A 17,760-nucleotide genomic window follows, 5' to 3' on the forward strand; every position below is an offset into this window, starting at 1 on the left:
GAATAGGCATGTTGCATTCACTATTGCTGTGGCTCTATATTTTCATTTCTTCTACATGCTCAGTGTCCAGACTATGCCAGTTTTCTACATAGCCTTTTCATGGTTTTATCATGCTGGAAAAAATATAGGCATCTCAGATGTTTCAGCTACAGGACTTTTACCATCCCGAAATATCTGTGGTTCAACAAATGTTTCTGGTCTTGCCATAAGATGAACACTTGCATTTGTGATGTTTAGGAATGTGGTCCTATTCTAGTGTGCCTAAGAAACAGCACATTTCTGGAGAAGGATTTCTTGCCCAGAGGCCTATTAAGTCAGGGTATGAGCACCCACGTGCATGTTTGTCTCTCAAACCAGTTCAGGTGTGAAATAAAACTGAGATGTTGCTGAAGTCCATAACCCATGTAAAGCCCTAACGAGGTGGTTAATAACTAAATCATGTAAACCTTAGTCATCCATAGACCTTACTGAAAGCAGGTGAAAGCATTTACACCTTTATTAGCATAGTAAATACAAGAATGCAATAGTGTATAACAAGCAAAATCAGACAGACCTTTTTTGAGAGCTGATCCTAGAAACATTAACTTTTATAGTACTAGCTCTAATTATTTTCCGTTGTGAGTGTTTGCAGGATTGAGTTCCACATTTTAAGAGTATTGGAAGTCGTAAATACCTACGTATCTTGACCAAATTCTGACCCTCATTAACTCTATTCTTGACTTTTGTAGGATTTCATAGAAAAAATAGAATTTTCCTTTATTTCTCATTTTAAGTAGGAGCTTTAGCTCATCTTCTTCTATCTTCTCTTAGACTGAAATTGAATAGCAAAAGAAATCAGCTTGTCCGAGAACTGGAGGAAACGACACGACTCGTTGCGATGTTGCACACGCAGCTGAAGAGGTACGTACCTTTTACAGGCACTGTGGGTGCTTTCCCTGCACACCGTGTAGCTGCCTTTTTCTGCTAACGATTTCATCTCCCAACCGAGACGTCTAAAAGGCCTCTCAGTTACAGCACTGACCTCAGACCCCTGTGTAGTCAATGGAAAGAGCAGCCTCGAGGATTATACATCCCACTCAGTTTAGGTGTGGTGGTGCCTCTGTGTGACAACAGGAGGAATTTCTGTGATCCCTTCCATTTTTGACATGTAGCATTTAGGTGACTAGCGATAGCTGAGGTTTTTTACTAACGTTTGAATTGCTGAAGTATTATATTCGTAAAGTATGTTAAAGACAGCTTAACATCCACCCAGCAAGTGAAGTGAATCTTAGTGATGCAACTACACATTAGTGTATGACTGTCATGATATTTCTCTAAATTAATTCCAAGTGTGCTGTTGCTTGCAATGCAGACAATGTATTGAGATATCCCTGAATCTCTTGTGGTGCGTTTGGTATATAGAAATGTTTCTGCAATTGTAATGTGGTCTGGTTGCTCAGGCTGTAGTTCTGGAAGAGCATAGGATTACTTTTTTCAGACAAATGCATGACTGCAGGCAGTAAGGCCAAATCATCATGAGCTTAAACTATTGTTTTATAATTTTGATTAGGAAGAGAGTTTGGTGAAGTTTTTGTTTGGTTGAGGTTTTTCCTCTCGGTGTGTACTGAATTTACTCTGTTTGTAGCTTCTGCTCCACTTGGATTCTGTTTCATTTTGTGAAGATGACACCGAAAACACTGGAAAGAAATCATAGTGCAAGACTGACATGTAAATAAGCCACCATGGAGAATAGCTATCTGTGATGCTCTTATGCAGTGGAAATGCATCCTATTTTCATTTCATCTAGCTGATTAGGGATCTTTTGAGGTGACTGAGAAGCATGTGAAACTAATTTCTTCCTAACTATGTGGCCAGTGTTCTTGGCATGCTCCTTCATAAGAATAAGCATTTGTAATTAACCCCATCATGCAAAATGTCTGGCATTCAAAGGTATGCACAAAATGAAGCTGAGCCCAGTTTTTTGACAGGGAAAAGATTAATAAAAAACTTTCCCTTTCAATAGTGAAATACATTGGAAAGCTGTAAATTTGTTACTGCTGCCATGATCTATATATATTACCAAAATGCAAAAATATTTAACGTGTTCCAGTTACATTTCAACCAAAAGCTTTTTTGAACAAACATGATACAGTGCACATCTGTCATACAAATGCAGAAGACATTTTGTGCCAAAATTATACTAAATTCTGCCTACTTGCCTTTTTCTCATAAGGTCATGGGCATAATTGTAGGGATGCAGCTTCTAGCTTTTAGCCCATAAATAAAGGATTATTAGGCTTATTAACATCCTCACTGTGTTTCAGTGGGTAACTTAAGCCACTTATACATATGCAGAATTTTTTTAACAGATAATCCATATCTGAAGTGAGGGTTAAGGGTCTTTATACACAGTCAGTAACAGGCAAGGTATTTAATATCTGGAGCAGGAGTGTTGGTTTAAATGGAATTTCTAGGGCTGGTATATGTTGTAGTTGGTACTGGAGGATTTGTTGGGTCTCTTGAGCAGAAAACAGTGTGCTGTGGTGTCTGGGCTTTCTCATCTGAACAGGCTTCTATTCAGCACCTGCTTAAAATTAATTTTGCTGTCAGTTACATTCTGAAACTACATCTCTAGGAATAAATAATTCATGAGAACTGATTTCACAGCCCAGCCCCAACTCTTGCTCTCCTGGCCCTGGATTCCTCTTTCCCGTAGGTAAATCCTGCCGGGTTTCCAGGGAGTTGTGATGTTGCCTTTTGGCTGGGGGTCCGAGATTGAGGCAAATGGAAGGAAACTTCCACAAGGTCAGGCAGTTGGTTGCAATAGCTTCATCTTCTTGCATGGGCCTTGCTGGTTTTTGCGGTCTGCTTTGGGGGTTAAAAGGAGCTATAGATTTCCATCCCGACAGATGTGGGAAGATAATGTCACTAATTTTAATGGATTTGAAACTATTCATTAGACTTGTTTTGGCTAAACAAGGAAAGTGATGAGGTTGATATGGTGAGTAGAAAAATGTGTATGAACTGTATTTATTTTTATTGAAAAGTGACTCAACTTTTCCACTCTGTAGACTGTGGTTCTGGGTTGTTGTGGGGACTAATGCGTATGGCCTGAGCTAACAAAGCACAACGTGCCATGTGGGCTGAGTGATCTGGTGACATTGCAGTGTTTTCCTGAGAAGTCAGGAGATACAGCGTGATGGTTTTCTGACTTGTTTCCTTCAGTCTCTCCACCAGCATGCTTTCCCTCTCCTCGAGTAGCAGCCCTGGTTCCCTTGCATCGAGCAGAGGATCTCTTGCCACCTCCAGCCAGGACTCGTCCACCTCAGCCAGTTTCACTGACCTCTACTACGAGCACCTGGAGCAGTTGGAGCAGTTGGACTCGGACTATCAGAACAAGCTTGACTTGCTCTTAGAAGGAGCCACTGGATTCAGACCGTCAGGCTGTATCACCACTATTCACGAAAACGAAGTAGCGAAAACTCAGAAAGCAGATACCACCAGTCGCGTACAGGCTCTGAGATCATTGTCTGGTACTCCAAAATCCATGACGTCGCTGTCTCCAAGGTCATCTCTCTCTTCTCCATCTCCACCTTGCTCTCCACTGGTGATAGACCCACTCCTAAGTGGTGATGCCTTTTCAAGCCATATGGATTTTGATGATGCAGAGATAAGTACAAATCTCTCAGAACTCGCCCTCAATACTGGGAGCGGCAACTGTAGACTGGAAGAGCCTAGAGCAGCAGATAAACATCTAGGTCAAGGTATGGTGACAAACTGTGTGCATGCACATGCATGCATTTATTTTTAATGTAGTTTATAAAACACTGAGAGGCAAGTATTTCAAAAGCTGTCAGTCATCTTATATCTTTGTGTTGAAAACTGTATTCAACTGTCTGTTCTACCTGGCTTGGGAGAAAGGGTTGGTATTTTAATTTGTACACAAAAAATACTGCTGATCTGATGAGTCTTACAGAAGATTGTACCGAAGTGTGTTTTTAGTGCACACAAATTACAGGGATTTCATGTGCAAATGTAAATGCTTGTGGTGGGGCATCTGGTTTAATTTGGCACTTATCTATTCAGGATGTCATTTAGTGCTTTGGGTCTGAAACTTAGAGGCATGTAGTGCCATGCTGACACAAACTTTTTGGCCAAGCTCTTAAGGGTGAGTGGGAAAGGCATTTAGTTTAATAGTTAGCAAATTATAATAAAGATCCTTCCCTGTCACTTCAGCATACGCAGCATCTTGCTCTGGTTCCCAGTAAATCAGTGGCAATGAATTTATTAACTTGAGCTGAACAGACATGTCAGGACTGTGCTTGAATTTCTGTTGTTTTGAGGGGGATGGTCTCTTAGCAACAAGAACATGTTTAGATTGTGAACATGATAAAATTAGACATTTAGAGATAGGGGATGTTCTCATACGTGCATATGGCCTGTTGGTGGGTGGGAAGGGTTCATCGCTTTTGAGAACGGTGGCTGGAATGAGGTGGATGGAAGGGAGCAGAGTTGGGTTAAATCCAGTGGAAATTATTGAAACAACTGGATTTGTAACTGCAGTGAAGAAGAGCTTTAAAGGCAATATAAACTTGCAACTTATACTCATACGAACCAGCAGTGCCATTTGTTTCTGTTCTTCACAAGATTACAAACCAGCTTGTGTGAATAAAGGGAACTAGCACCATGTTATCACTGCCTTCTGCGCTAGGAGGGCTGATACTATTTAAAATACAATAAAAGACAGGCATGCGGTTCTTCCCCTTTGAGCTACCATTTTCCTACAAGGAAAAGGCTTTATACATTTGAGTAGGAAACAGTAATTATTCTTATTAGAACTAGGTGCTGATTAGTTTTAACCTTTTTAGCTCTTCAAGATTTGTCAGGGCTCTTAAAGTGAAAGCTCGGGTATTAAGCAGATTAAGTGATTATTGCTGTTAGCCAGTCAGCAGACAAAATAATCACCATAAGTAGTTTATTTCAGGGCTATAACGAGACGAGATTTTACTCCTCAGGCATTTTTGGGGGGGGGCTCGGTGTGACACCCGAAACACGGCGGCTGGAACTGGGGTGGTCGGTACTTGGTCTCATGGCCAAAGCACACTCATGTGTTCCTGTAAGCAGAGCTCAGTAGTATATATCTGAGGGATTTGCTTTTTGTTTCTGTTAGAACAGAACCTCTGCTATCTTTGAAGCTAAAGTAAGGTTTCCTCTCTCACCTGCATGACACCTGAGCGGTGTAGGTGAAGCTAAAAGGAAAACCTGAAGCCTGGTAGATGTGGTGCTCTCTGAGGAAGTGGCACAGGTGAGGACGGTGCAGGATGTGGCTGTTCAGGGCCGTGATGTGGTGTGTCCAGGAGAGCCCATGGAAGGGGAAATGGCAGGAAGTGAAGAGCAAACTCTTAAGTTCTTGATACGAGTGGAAAAAACAGGTGAAAAAAATATAGGAAGTGCTATCTGCCTGCTTGGAAATATAGAAGAGAGTCGGGTCATTTCTGAAGTCTTCCATAAACTTTTTTTAGTGTGCTACCTCTTTGGAGACTTAAAGCAGAAAATCCAAGTTTTGTGTTAATTACCCCATTAAAAAGTTACAGGTTCTGTGTATGTGTGAGACTTGCAGGGCTGAGTTTCCAAATCCTTTGCAAAAAAACAAAAAGTAAGGTAAAGGATGGCTGCATGCTGAATCCTTTCCAGGGAACTGCTTCATCTCCATTCAGGTTTACACTTTAGCATTCTGCTGCACAAACAGACCCTTCACTGCTGGTTTTGTGCACCTCCCCGTACAGTGGTCAGTAATGAAGACTTTCTGGGTTGGAATGGCTGATTGTCACTGGCAGTTGAAGGAGATGAACAGGTTGAGGTTGCTGAGTCTTACCTGCCGTGTCCCTCCTGCTTCACCGTGTGGCGTTTCTGGGAGCGGCACGTGAAACTCAAACAACTTGATCTGAAAAGCCAGCCAGCGGGGAAGAAATCATTTTCTTATTAAAACCATGGAATAGGAGGTGCAGAGCAGCACTGAGGAGAAAAGAAACATAGTTTTGACCCTGCCCCCGTCCCTCCAGCACAGCCTATGATCAAGAGTGCAGCAGCAGCCAGGCAGGAGGGAGGATGGATTAAACTGTGAATGCCAGTATTAAATGCATCCATTTGTTTCAGTGAGTGACTGATATATTGTGTTACAGATGCTAACATTTATTCATGTGGTTTGGCCTAAGGGGAGGAAGCTTGGACATTTATTTCTGTCCAAATGTTCCATGGGAATACCAAGATGAAAAATACCATTCAGTCATGTTGTCAAAAAATACATGGATAAATTGGCCCAAATTGCACGTGTGCACTCAATATATTGACATTACCTGTAGCACCCTCTACTGTTAATTGTAGAACAAGTCCTTAAGTCCTTACATTATTCCATATCCCTATGTGGAGCTTGCACGCTTTTTGCACCAAGATTTTTTCAAAGCTATATTTAATTCTTCAAGTCGCTTTGAGACTGGGGAAAGAAAAAACAAAACAAAAAACCACACAAACTGGTTTGCAATAAAGAAAATATGGGATGGATGCTATATATTGATTAGGGGCACGTGCTTTCCTTAGGCTATGGGAAAGAGGGACCACTTCTGAAAGACAAAAGCCCCTTGGACAGGAATGCGTTGCCGCACTTGTGCTGTGGGGTCGCAGCTGCTCCTGCTGGGACAAGGTGGCACCTCCTCGCCCTTGGCGGGTGCCCCAAAGCCCTGCCAGAGAGGGAGAGCCAAGGGCTGGGTGCGTCCCAGCCCTCGCTGGCCACCGTGGCAGGCAGAGCTCTCCGGCCTCTCGGCTGAAGCACATCTCTGCAGAAATGCGATGGCTCAAGTGAAAAGGTGCAGAATTTGCAGAAGTGCCCAGGGCATATCTCCCTGTTTTGTAGCACAAGAAATCTAAGTCACGCACCACTCCTTGCTTCAACTTCCTTGGTTTCTCCTCCTTACCTCCTTTCCCTGCATTCCTGCATGTGGTTTCTATTTTGAATCCTATAACCTCTCCTTTCCATGTTCAGCCACCTCACCTGGTCTTTCTGGACCTGTATTCTGGGTAGGCTAACCTTTTGGGTTCAGGGTGGTGTTTTTTTTGCTGTTTCCCCTCCTTGAAGCTAAATTTTTGATATAAGCTCTCCAGGTGGGATATACCCCTCAGCATGAGCAGTGTTCATTTGCCTGGCTGCCGCTCTCTGGGGTAGCTCAGACCAGCCCCTGCTTAAGGCTGACTTGCCATGGAAGCTGTTTTGTTGGTTCCGATGTGTAACTTCACTGGAATTCACAAGTTCTGCTTCCTCTGCACATTGTCCACCTTGTCCTGGGCACCTCTCAGCCCTCCAGGTGTTTGTGAAGCCTCTCTGTGCGTCGCCTGCGAGGACCTGTGCCCATGGAGGTGCGGGGGCAGCCACGCGGCACCACCGGGGTGTAACCTCTGCCTGTGCGCACACGACTGCAGGGAACGAGTATGAAATGGGCATGGACTGTGCGATGAAGCCCTGCTCTCACCTCCACCGCATGGGCTGTTCCTCTGGTTGTCCGGGGGCTTTTTGTTCTCCAGGGCACGTTCCTGAAGCACTAACCTGATGGTGGCTGTTGAGCGCAGCCCTCCCTGCCTGTGTCCTCTTTGTCTGCAGAATCATGCTGTTGCTTAACAATACTTGGGTGGGGGAAAAGTGCAATTCAAGGGGAGGATAAGACAAAAGCTGCTGCTGATCCAGACAGTTCGTTTTCATTAACACCTGTTTCTGTTTTCCTCTGTGCTTTTCTGATAGGTATAAATACAGCTGGAGGGACGGCACTGAAGGTGGCATGTGTATCAGCTGCAGTGTCTGATGAATCTGTTGCTGGAGATAGCGGGGTGTATGAGGCATCTGTACAAAGGTAGACATCAGATCTCTCTCTAGGAAGAAGCCAGTGACTCCACTTTGCACACAGGAGTCAGCTGGAATAATACCAATTATGATCTTTTTTGTCATTTGGTGGCTGAACTTCTCAATCTCAGATTTCTTAACACTTCTGAGAAAAACATGAGCAGGTTGAATTTGATTATCAAAGTGACCCATGCTTCCCATAATAGAAGCAGCTGAAAGCAAGCGCACGGAGAACTGTTTGAACAGCCGGTGTGTTTGTGGAGGTGCTGGTAAGCTGTGACTGCTGCCTTGATGGGGTAGCAGAGCCATCTGGCAGGTGTAAAGTTCCCTTCCTGTCACTCAGCCGTACTGGTGTCAATGACAGCCCTCAGTCAGCCCGAGAGGGCTTTGGGTTGTTGAAGGCGGACAGCAGAAGCACCTTGAGCTGCCTCGTGGACGTGTAAGCGCTGTGGTGCAGCTCCCCAGTGCCTGGAGCCAGTTCGTGGTTCCGCAGGACTCACAAGTGTGGAGCTGACAGTCAGAGCTCGGCCTCGCTGCTCCTGTGGGGCTCGGGGCCTCCTTACTGCTTCCTAAAGCTGTCTGGGGTGCTTTGACAAAAAGTTCACTGGAAGGTACTGATCTTACTGATACCTGGTTTAGCTGCATCTAACATGGGGTTTCTTACTATTTTATTGGCATTGGGATGAATTGCTGGGTCATTTCTTGAAAGACACAACTGTAGAGGTGAAAAATTCCTCACCTCATATCCCCCCCCATTCATTACGTTCATTAACGCTCTAGATAAATGAGTAGTTTTTTTATGTTTACAGCACAATGCGCTTTGACAAGAACATGCAGTGCTTCTGTAAAGCAGAGCCCATGGGCCCAAGACAGGCAGTCACAGTTGGGTGTCTTACAGCCCCTGTGTCCCCACAACAGGACACAGCACTGCAGCGAGGGCAGGAGGGATAAGGTGTGGCAAGGACACAAGGCATCCCATGCACACTCAACGCGTCTGATGTTCCTTAGTGTCCTTTGGGTTGTTGACTTACCAGCCTTTGTAATGACTACAGCATCACTGTGGTGCCTGCAATAAACGGTGAGGGCAGGGTGAGCCATACAGTTGTCCTCTGTAGCTGAGATGTAATGAAATATGAGCGAGTGCTAAATAATATGGAAAATACTTAGAAGAATGCTAATCCTTTTTTAATGTGCTGCAGCATAGCCTCTGAGTCAATTAGACAACGTACGTACTTTTGGGGACTTTCAGCACATAAAAGCCTTGGAGGAGGAGTACATTGGGAGGAGAATGATGCAGGTAGTGGTTCTGAGTAACACCAGGCAGTGCACTCTGTCACTCTTAATGTGCTTAGGGAAGTTTGGTTTCTTAAAGAAACAAAGGAATGAATTAAATCTAATCAAACTTGAGAATTTTTGCTGTCATGATGCAGAACAGGATTGCAGTTATTAAGTCTCATTTCTGCTGCTGGGCAGTCAGCTGTCTTTACTAAAACCCAGCCAAGGGGACCCTTTAAAAATTCCCCACTGCCTTATTTTTGCAGTGTCTTTTGTGTGGCTTTTCTTGGCAGTGAAGGGGAAAGGCATATGACTTTCTGCTGATAAGCACTGTAATACATACCTCTGAGGATGATTGCACTTCTTAAATGGGCTTTCTTTTAGCTGCTAATTTTACAAAATCCATATAGCCAACCCCTGAATGGAAGGGCAAACACCTTGTATCACCTAAATGCTGGCACTTCAATAAGAGGGGAATCAAGGCCTAAATTGTCTTTGGTTTCTTTCAGACCATGTGTGTCAGAAGCGATGGTGTTTGACAGTGACGATACAGAAGCAGTTGGGACAGCTAAAGTGCAAATTGCAATGAGGTAAGCACTACACATTTTTATTGGATTTTCCTTCAAATGGAAAGAATGATAGATGGGATGTAAAAGATAGTGCTTTCTGTTTTCTTATCCTGTTTATCCTGTTCTATTAGTATTAACTAATTAATGCCCTCTGGAGTGTAATTGAGATTCACACTCGCCTCTAGGAGGTCCTTGGCCCAGTTACCCTCTTTCACATCAGTGAAAATCAGCGGGTGACGGTGTGGTATGAGATGCAAACCAGCAATGGGAGCACTGATAGCGCTGGGCTGGAGAGAGCCTTTTGCTGGCTTGCAGTCCTTGTTAGCCTGCAGCTGGTGGGGAAAATCTGCTGAGAGTAAATGGAATCGGAATCATTGGCCACACTTGAATCCCATATCGTGGGTCAGGTGTAGGAAGGCAGGTACAGAGCATCTTCCTTAAATGACTTAGCAGAAGATTATTTATGATTTCAGGAAAAATAAACAACGCACAACTGTCTTGTCACGGCCATCAATGGTAAAACAATAGTTACCCATCATATCCTCACTGTTGTATTTCTACTTGTAATTTTTTTATGTTACAGTTGTAATATAAGGCCTTTCAAAAGGTTTTAGTGACAATACAGCAATTTTGCTAGACCCCAGGAAAAGCAATGTGTCTTAGGTCAAATCTGTAGTCCGTCATGTCTGAACTCTGATGTTCTGGACTGTTCTGAATTCTAGGTGTTCTGGTAGCAAAACTTCACATAATATGAAACTGGTTTTGTTTTAAACAAAGCCACGGTCCCAGTATAGTTTTGTCTTGTTCATAAATTTTTTATGTTTGTTTGTGTTAATGAAACAAGTGGAACACTCGTTCATGGAGTCCAAGGCAGACATCTTTACTAATACTGCTTTTTTGTATCTTTCCAATTCAGATATGATGACAAAAATAAACAATTTGCGATATTGGTCATCCAGCTGAGTAACGTTCCAGCACTGCTGTTACAACCAGATCAAAAAGTGTGAGTGGGTGAAATAAACATGCTTGAGTATTTGTATGTGATTCCAGTGGGAATTAAACAGATGTTGGGTTTTGTTTTTTCACACTCTTAAAAATTTACCCTTTTTGAAATGGTTCTACACTTTGCTATGTGTAGCAGCATTTGTGAACTGAATAAGCTGACAAAAACTCGATTCATTTTTGCGTAGCTGTTTCTACCTACAGAAGGGTACGCGAGCAGCGTGACAGGTTGCACAGGCGTAAACAACCGTGTAAAACACAGTCCGATGGTGTTCGATTACAGGATGCAGAAGGATGAAGTGTACGGCAATTCACGCCACTTCATGTCTCTGATCTTGTGATGAGATGTACCTTTTTTTCTCAGTCGCCTGATACTCCAAAGAACAGAACAGGACAGTGATGTCCGCAGTGCTTAGGCTGAATTTCACTTGCAGCTTTATGGAGCTCTTGCAATGGAGGGAACTGCAAACCTGCACGGTAGAGCTGATGGCAGCGCTTTCTTCAACAGGAACATTCGCGTGGCTGTCCTGCCCTGTTCAGAAAGCACAAGCTGCTTGTTTCGCACAAGACCAGTGGAAGCTTCAGACAATCTCGTGTACAATGAAGTATTTTGGGTTTCTATCTCTTACCCGGCATTACGCCAGAAGACTTTAAGAGTCGATGTTTGCACTGTAGATAAGTCTCACCTTGAAGAATGTTTGGTTAGTATTAATCTCTATTTTTATATCTTTGTGTTTGTTTCCTCTTTTGAATTAGGCAAAATTTTAAACTCTGGAGTATGGCAATTTCTCTGAAAGTGTTCTTGATGATGCTTAGCTATATGATCTCTCACAGGGTTCTTTGCAGTAACAATTTTGATCAAGAAAAAACCAAAAATCTATTAGATGTTTTGTTACAGAACTAGTGGTGACTTTGTCAGACTACTAGATTTCCCTTCCCTCATGACTGAACCTGAAACCTTACCTATTTTTCTTCATTTTGTAAACATTTCTTGTAAAGTAGTTGAGAATGGACTTCTCAGAGGTATTTGGAAGCCACTGTAGAATATTAAAGACCTCTAAAGGGTTTTTTTAAAAACTACTATTAATAGACACTATTGAAATCTGTATGAGTATAGTTTTTTTTTAGTGCTAGTGTTGCCATAGCCAACTGTTCCCTATTGTTAGAAAAGCTTTTTTGTATTACCTGAGCAAGTTGATTTAGTAGAACTATTTCTGGAGTATTGTCCTCCAGAACACGAGCAGGGTGTGTTGAGCTGGGACAGAAACAACCATTAAGTTACAGGAAAGCTGATATTTTGTCCTGCACGTGTTCTGTAGCATCTCCGTTGGCTGGAGGGGTACATGTTTTATGGCGATTCTGCATTTCTTCCTCCACTTGCTTTGCAAAGCAATACATCTGTTTTCCAAAGGGTTTTTCTCTTTTGGCAGCGTGTACAGTCCTGCAGCAGCTGAGCTGCAGGTGGGCGCACACTGAGTGCAGGGGCTGGACTGGGCTGGGGCAACCAAGTCCACTCAGACGTGGATTCAATAAATTACAAATCAGTCTTACTTTGATTTTGAATATGTCAGGAGGTGTGTACTAAATGTAAAAAATGACAAGGTTAGATGAAGAGGAATGGAATATAAAAATGAAAGCACCTCGCTCTGAGGCAGTGATTTTTGTGAGCCTTGCAGATTTCTTGAACGGGGATCTTCATCTCCTGTTCCTTTCCCTTTTTACTTGAACCTCTGGCTGTAATTTATCCAGGCTGCAGTAGCACCGTTCGTACTTCTGGATTCTTGTACACAGGAGCTGTAGTGATTCACTTGCTACTTGGATTGGAAGTCCTAGACAATATTAAAAATAATTAAACATAAAGCGTACTAGTGCTGTTGAAATGGGGATAAACAAAGCAATTTTTCTTTTTGTCAAACTTGCCAAAGTCAAATAGTTCTGGATTTCAACTCTCGTTTCTTCTTACTGATGTGGTAGTTGTTCATTTTAGTATGACACTAAAACTATGGTTTTGCTCTCTATAGGGTGGAGCACAAATTAGCCTTGCTGAAATATGTAGATCCGGAGAGAAATCAACCCGTTGGTATAACCTCCTTAGTTATAAGTATCTGCAGAAGCAAAACAGGAAAAATAAACAAGGCAACATTCACTCCGAAGTACCCTGCACTGAAAAAACAGTAAGAACAACTGCTTAAATCAAACAAATCTCTTCTAAACAGTACTAATGAGAGGGTTTACGTGGCTGAAGGACTGTTACAATAGACAAGACGTGAAGACTGGTGTGTTTATATTAGAACTTGAAAATGTCGTTAAGTGCAGCAAAATAATTAACATGTCAATTACAGATTTGCCCTTGTCCTGGGCTAAATACTTACTGAACTCTGCTCCTCTGGAAGCTGAGGGATGTGGGATGTGGTCCGGTGTAAGTGACGTGTGATCTCCCGCCTTTCTCCCGCTGGACAGTGCACTTGCCGAACGAGCTGGGGCGCAGCGGGACCTTTGCACGTGCCCGGCACGCACCACACTCGGCCTGCGTCCTGTCCCCGCGTCCCCACGCGTGCTGGTGTCACCGGGGCGGTGGACGGGGGTGCTCACACGGGGCTGCCTGAGCACAGGGTGAAAATGGGCTCGGGGACACCACAGTGCGGGGAACACCGCTCTCCTGGCACCAGAGGAGAGCTGGGTGGGCTGTGCGAGCAGGAAAGAGCTTTGTGGGTTCTGAGAGTTGCGTCTTCACCAGGAATCTCTTGCTGTCCTCAGGACTCGGTCTCGGCGCTCTTAGAGCAGACAGCTGTGGAACTGGAAGCTGTGGAGAAGAAACTGGAGGAAAGCAGAAGCACTTTAACTAGTGGAGAGAGCTGGTAGGTAGCAACCCGGTGTCCCAGCGTTGTGGGCTGGTCAGAGCATTTGGAGAGTCACGTGCAGAGAAAAAAGCAGATACAGAGCTGTGGGAGGCGGCTTCTGTCTCCTCCGGTTTTGGTGAAAAATCCTGTTTCTTCCATTCTGGTGGCTGTGCTTGGGAAATGAGAACAAAGCTGATAAACGGTAAAAATAGTCAATAGCACTATGCTAATTGTGTTATTCGTACCACATTCTGTGGACGTCCATGAAAGCTCCACTGTATGGTGCAAAGCTTTGCTTTAATATTAATTTTAGCTGCTGTTCACATTGTTCAGGTTCAGATGTTGTTAACGAAACCCAACATGAGAAATAAAAAGCAAGCCTGAGCAATGGGTTTGATGGAGATGCCAGCTGTGAGTTCAAAGGACCTGAAAAGGATGTTAAAACAATATTTCAATTTTGTTTGGCATCACTTTTTAAACTAAGACTAATGGCATCCTGAGAGCTTCCCTTAAGATGTACTCACCTTATGCTCCGACCACACGGCTGAACCCTCAGCTTGATTCCTTTGAAGCGGGATCGGTATGAAGTTTTTGGATGTAATGGTTGCAGTTTCACTCCAGTTTCAATTATTGCCTTATAAATCTGTGTTTGTGTAATGTCAGTGGCTACGGGACTTGCCAGGTACAACCAGCTGCCTTGGGACATGTTTCTGCCCAGCAGCTTACGGGCGGTAGCTCCTGCTGCAGTACCAGAGTATTGTCCACAACAGGCCAGTTCAATAACAAAGCTGTTCTTAACAGGCAAGACGAAGAGGTTCCTGATCAGGAAGAACAGGACGAGATCAGTGAAAATGAAGCAGAGGAGGAGGAGGAGTTCTGTGCCGGAAAATCGCTGTGGGAAACAGAAGAAAGTCTGGATTCCCAGCTGCACATGGAAATAGCAGTGAAGGTAACATTGCAGGCCTTTTGAACAGAAAGATGAGTAAAGCTTCCCATTGCCCAGCTGACTGGTTGCTGTTGAGCTGAGCAAGGCTATAGCTGTTACTTGAAAGTTCATCACTGATATTTAAATGTTTATCTACCTGAAATCTTTTGAATAACTCTACATGACCACTTTGTTCCACAGTTAATATGGCATTGCTTCGTGCCTCCTTTTTGCTGCTCGTGAAAACTGTTTTCATTAATGTGATAGTGGCTTTTGACCTCATTTAATTCTGAATATACTTGTAGTCTGACAGATGTGCTGTACACATGCTCTGTGCACGTACATTCAGTGATTTGGATCTTTGCTGCAGATGCACAAGTAAGGGAATGGTGTTAAAAATCATACCTTTGTTTGCTGGGAGGTCGACAGGTCACGTTGATGTGCTGAATCAACAGGCGAAGCTCGTTGGGGTCAGTTGTGTTGAACAGCAATCAATGGCCACAGCCCGTAGGGAGCGATACAGTTAATGTAGCAGCAGCTGAGTTCAAAGAGGGCGGTCTCAGGAGACCCTGCATGAAAGGGGCTAAAGAATATGTGGTTTTGAATGTGACGCCCCTGGGACTGAAAGCGGAGACGTGTCACAGGTGTCTCAGGCAGGCGTGGGTGTGTGTCACTGGTGAGATGGCAAGCTGGCATTCACACCGCGGCATCTGTCTTCCAGGTGGATAAAGAAACGAACACGGAGAACCTCGCACAGTCTTCTACCGTAGTGCGTCCGAAAGACAAAAGGGCAGCAAATCCACCCCAAACTCAGTTTGTCAGAGGTAGCACTATCATCCGCTCGAAAACATTTTCACCAGGACCACAAAGTCAGTATGTGTGTCGGGTAAGGAAAATGCAGTCTTGGGGTTATAAATACAGGTTTCCATTAATGAATGCACGATAACAATGTTCACTTAGTCTAAAATTTTCACAGTGACCTGACACTGTTTTCTTCTCTCCCACTTTGACTTCAGAAGTTGCTCTGTCCTCACCTCCTAGGCAGTATCTTTCCTGGGCACTTATAATATTGAGCACAAATTTATAAAACATGTGTGTGCACGTGTGCTTGCGGTACATGCAGCACGTTGAGATGCCCAGACTAACCTGGAAGGGCCGCTGTAAGACAGGGATGAATAAGCTGCATATCAAACCTTTTCCTGCTGCTTTAGGATTATTCTGTGCTAACTTGAACTGACGTAGCTGTGTCTACCTGACTTCAGATGAGGTGAACAGGAGACCTTGATAGAAAGGGAATAGTAGAAACGGCTGATAATGTCAGCAAAAAAATTGTGGAAGCTCGGAAGTGTCTGGTGTGCTTTGTCTGAAGGTAACTGAACAGGCTGGGTCAGTCTGTCACTTCCACTGCTTTGAAATGTTTGTTCACATTTATTTCCTGGATGGAGGGTCAGCCTAAACTATAACTCATCTTTTAATGGAATCTGCAAATAAGCGAGCACCGCCTTTAATCACACATGGCCTCTCCTAAGTGGGCATGCTCTTGGTACAGCCAAACCAAATTTGATGTGCAGGTTTCTCCAATTCAGAAGCAGGTGCTTCCATAGGAACTTATTAAATTTGCAGCAGTGCTTGGGTGGAGGAGGCACCATGTCCCAGCACATGCAGGTCCCACACGCCTGTTCCCTCCCACCCCCAAGTTTTGGAAGGAGCATGAGAAGGGAATTAAACCCAACTTGAGCTGAGCTCTTTTAAAGGGTCTGGAGACAGTCACAGAAGAAGGCAGGCTGTGTGTGTGTGTAACACGACAACTCTGAAGTTGAAAAACCCAGGGGGATAGCTTACAGGTAAACCTACCTCTGGCACCACTAGCTTGAAGTGCAGGTCACTGGAGAAAAGAGAAATCTCAAAATAGCCCCATGTTTCACAGCTGCTAGAAAAGAGTATTTTTTTATTACCTAGAGTTTATTTTTCTAGGCTGTTTTGCCCAGCGCAGTTACTTCCACAGGAGAAGGGCAGTGGGGTAGGGTCCCATATTATACCCTACCATAGTGTCTCTTCTTCCACGCAGTCTATTCCCAAAAAGGGACAGAGTTCAAGGCTCCTGGTGGGACCTGGCTGTGGATTGCATGTTGTGCACTCAGATGGGGGTAGCAGCTGTCTGCTGTGACCTTTCACAAAACTTCAGAGTTCTGCTTACGTCACTGCTTATAAACACAGAACCCTCTGATCTTGCTAATAATGTGTGTGTGCACTGTTTGTATTTGTTTCATGAAAAATATGTGGTTTTCATTTTCAGCTGAATCGCAGTGACAGTGACAGTTCAACGCTATCCAAAAAGCCCCCCTTTGTTCGAAATGCAATGGAGAGGCGAAGTGTCAGAGTGAAACGGGTAAAAAACTCACCACTCATTTTTTTCTCTAGCATAGACACTTGCAGAAAACAGAAATCTATTTTAAAGGAATAATTTGCAAACATACATCACTTGCCATGTGTTTTCATTCACAACCTTTTGTTTGTGTGTGAGAAGCCTCGCAAGGCTACTTTGATACATCAGAATAGGACAGGAATGTTTAAGGTGGAAGTAATTTAGAATGATCACCTTAGGAATATGGTTCCTCGTATTTTCTATTTTACCAGTGCAGAAGCAGCACAAATAGTTTTCCCATGTTTATTGTTGTGAAATTCGTAAGTACTTAGGATTAAATGGGAGGAGCTGGGGTGGAGGGTGAGGAGGATGGTGTCTCAGATGCTCAGGTGACCCTGTTATGGTGACTCCATGTCACACCATGAACCCATGTGCCTGTTGTGATGGCAAGCACTGAAATTCCCCCTGAATACTGGTGCCGAGCTCCTAAAGAGATGTTTTTTTGGTCAATGGAGATGCTTTGTGCCAAGAGAAGTGTGGAGAAAATGGGTCTCATGATGTATTGGGCCGTTTTGTGGAGGGTGGTCAGGACAGTTCTTATCACTGTGTTTACACACCCCTTCTTTTCCAGCCTTCAATCAAGTCCTTCGGTACAGAGCGCCTAATCCGCACTTCACTAGACCTTGAGCTGGACCTACAAGCTTCAAAAACCTGGCATGACCGGCTGGTTCAGGAGATCTCGGTGCTGAGGGAACTGAAGGAACAACTGGAACAAGCTCAAAGTCAGGGTGAAAAAGAGTTGCCGCAGTGGGTGAAGGATGATGAGAGATTTCGACTGCTGCTGAGGCTCGTGGAAAAACGAGTGAGTAATACCTGCCCTTGGATTTTATTCAAGATGTTTGAGAAACGAGGTTTCA

General features: G+C 43.9%; 1 protein-coding gene across 1 annotated transcript in view; it reads left to right on the top strand.

Annotated features, from left to right (window-relative positions):
- WWC1 (WW and C2 domain containing 1) overlaps positions 1-17,760 on the top strand; it is a 66,633-nt gene that overhangs the window by 46,758 nt on the left and 2,115 nt on the right. The window contains exons 10-21 of the mRNA XM_082063685.1: positions 811-900; positions 3,205-3,743; positions 7,769-7,877; positions 9,652-9,732; positions 10,628-10,714; positions 11,222-11,414; positions 12,735-12,887; positions 13,471-13,571; positions 14,355-14,502; positions 15,200-15,364; positions 16,775-16,867; positions 17,475-17,705. Coding sequence (XP_081919811.1) covers positions 811-900; positions 3,205-3,743; positions 7,769-7,877; positions 9,652-9,732; positions 10,628-10,714; positions 11,222-11,414; positions 12,735-12,887; positions 13,471-13,571; positions 14,355-14,502; positions 15,200-15,364; positions 16,775-16,867; positions 17,475-17,705 — 1,990 coding nt within the window. The remainder of the gene's footprint in view (positions 1-810; positions 901-3,204; positions 3,744-7,768; positions 7,878-9,651; positions 9,733-10,627; positions 10,715-11,221; positions 11,415-12,734; positions 12,888-13,470; positions 13,572-14,354; positions 14,503-15,199; positions 15,365-16,774; positions 16,868-17,474; positions 17,706-17,760) is intronic.

This window comes from Streptopelia decaocto (genome assembly GCF_964273445.1).
Source record: "Streptopelia decaocto genome assembly, chromosome: 12".
NCBI lineage: Eukaryota > Metazoa > Chordata > Aves > Columbiformes > Columbidae > Streptopelia > Streptopelia decaocto.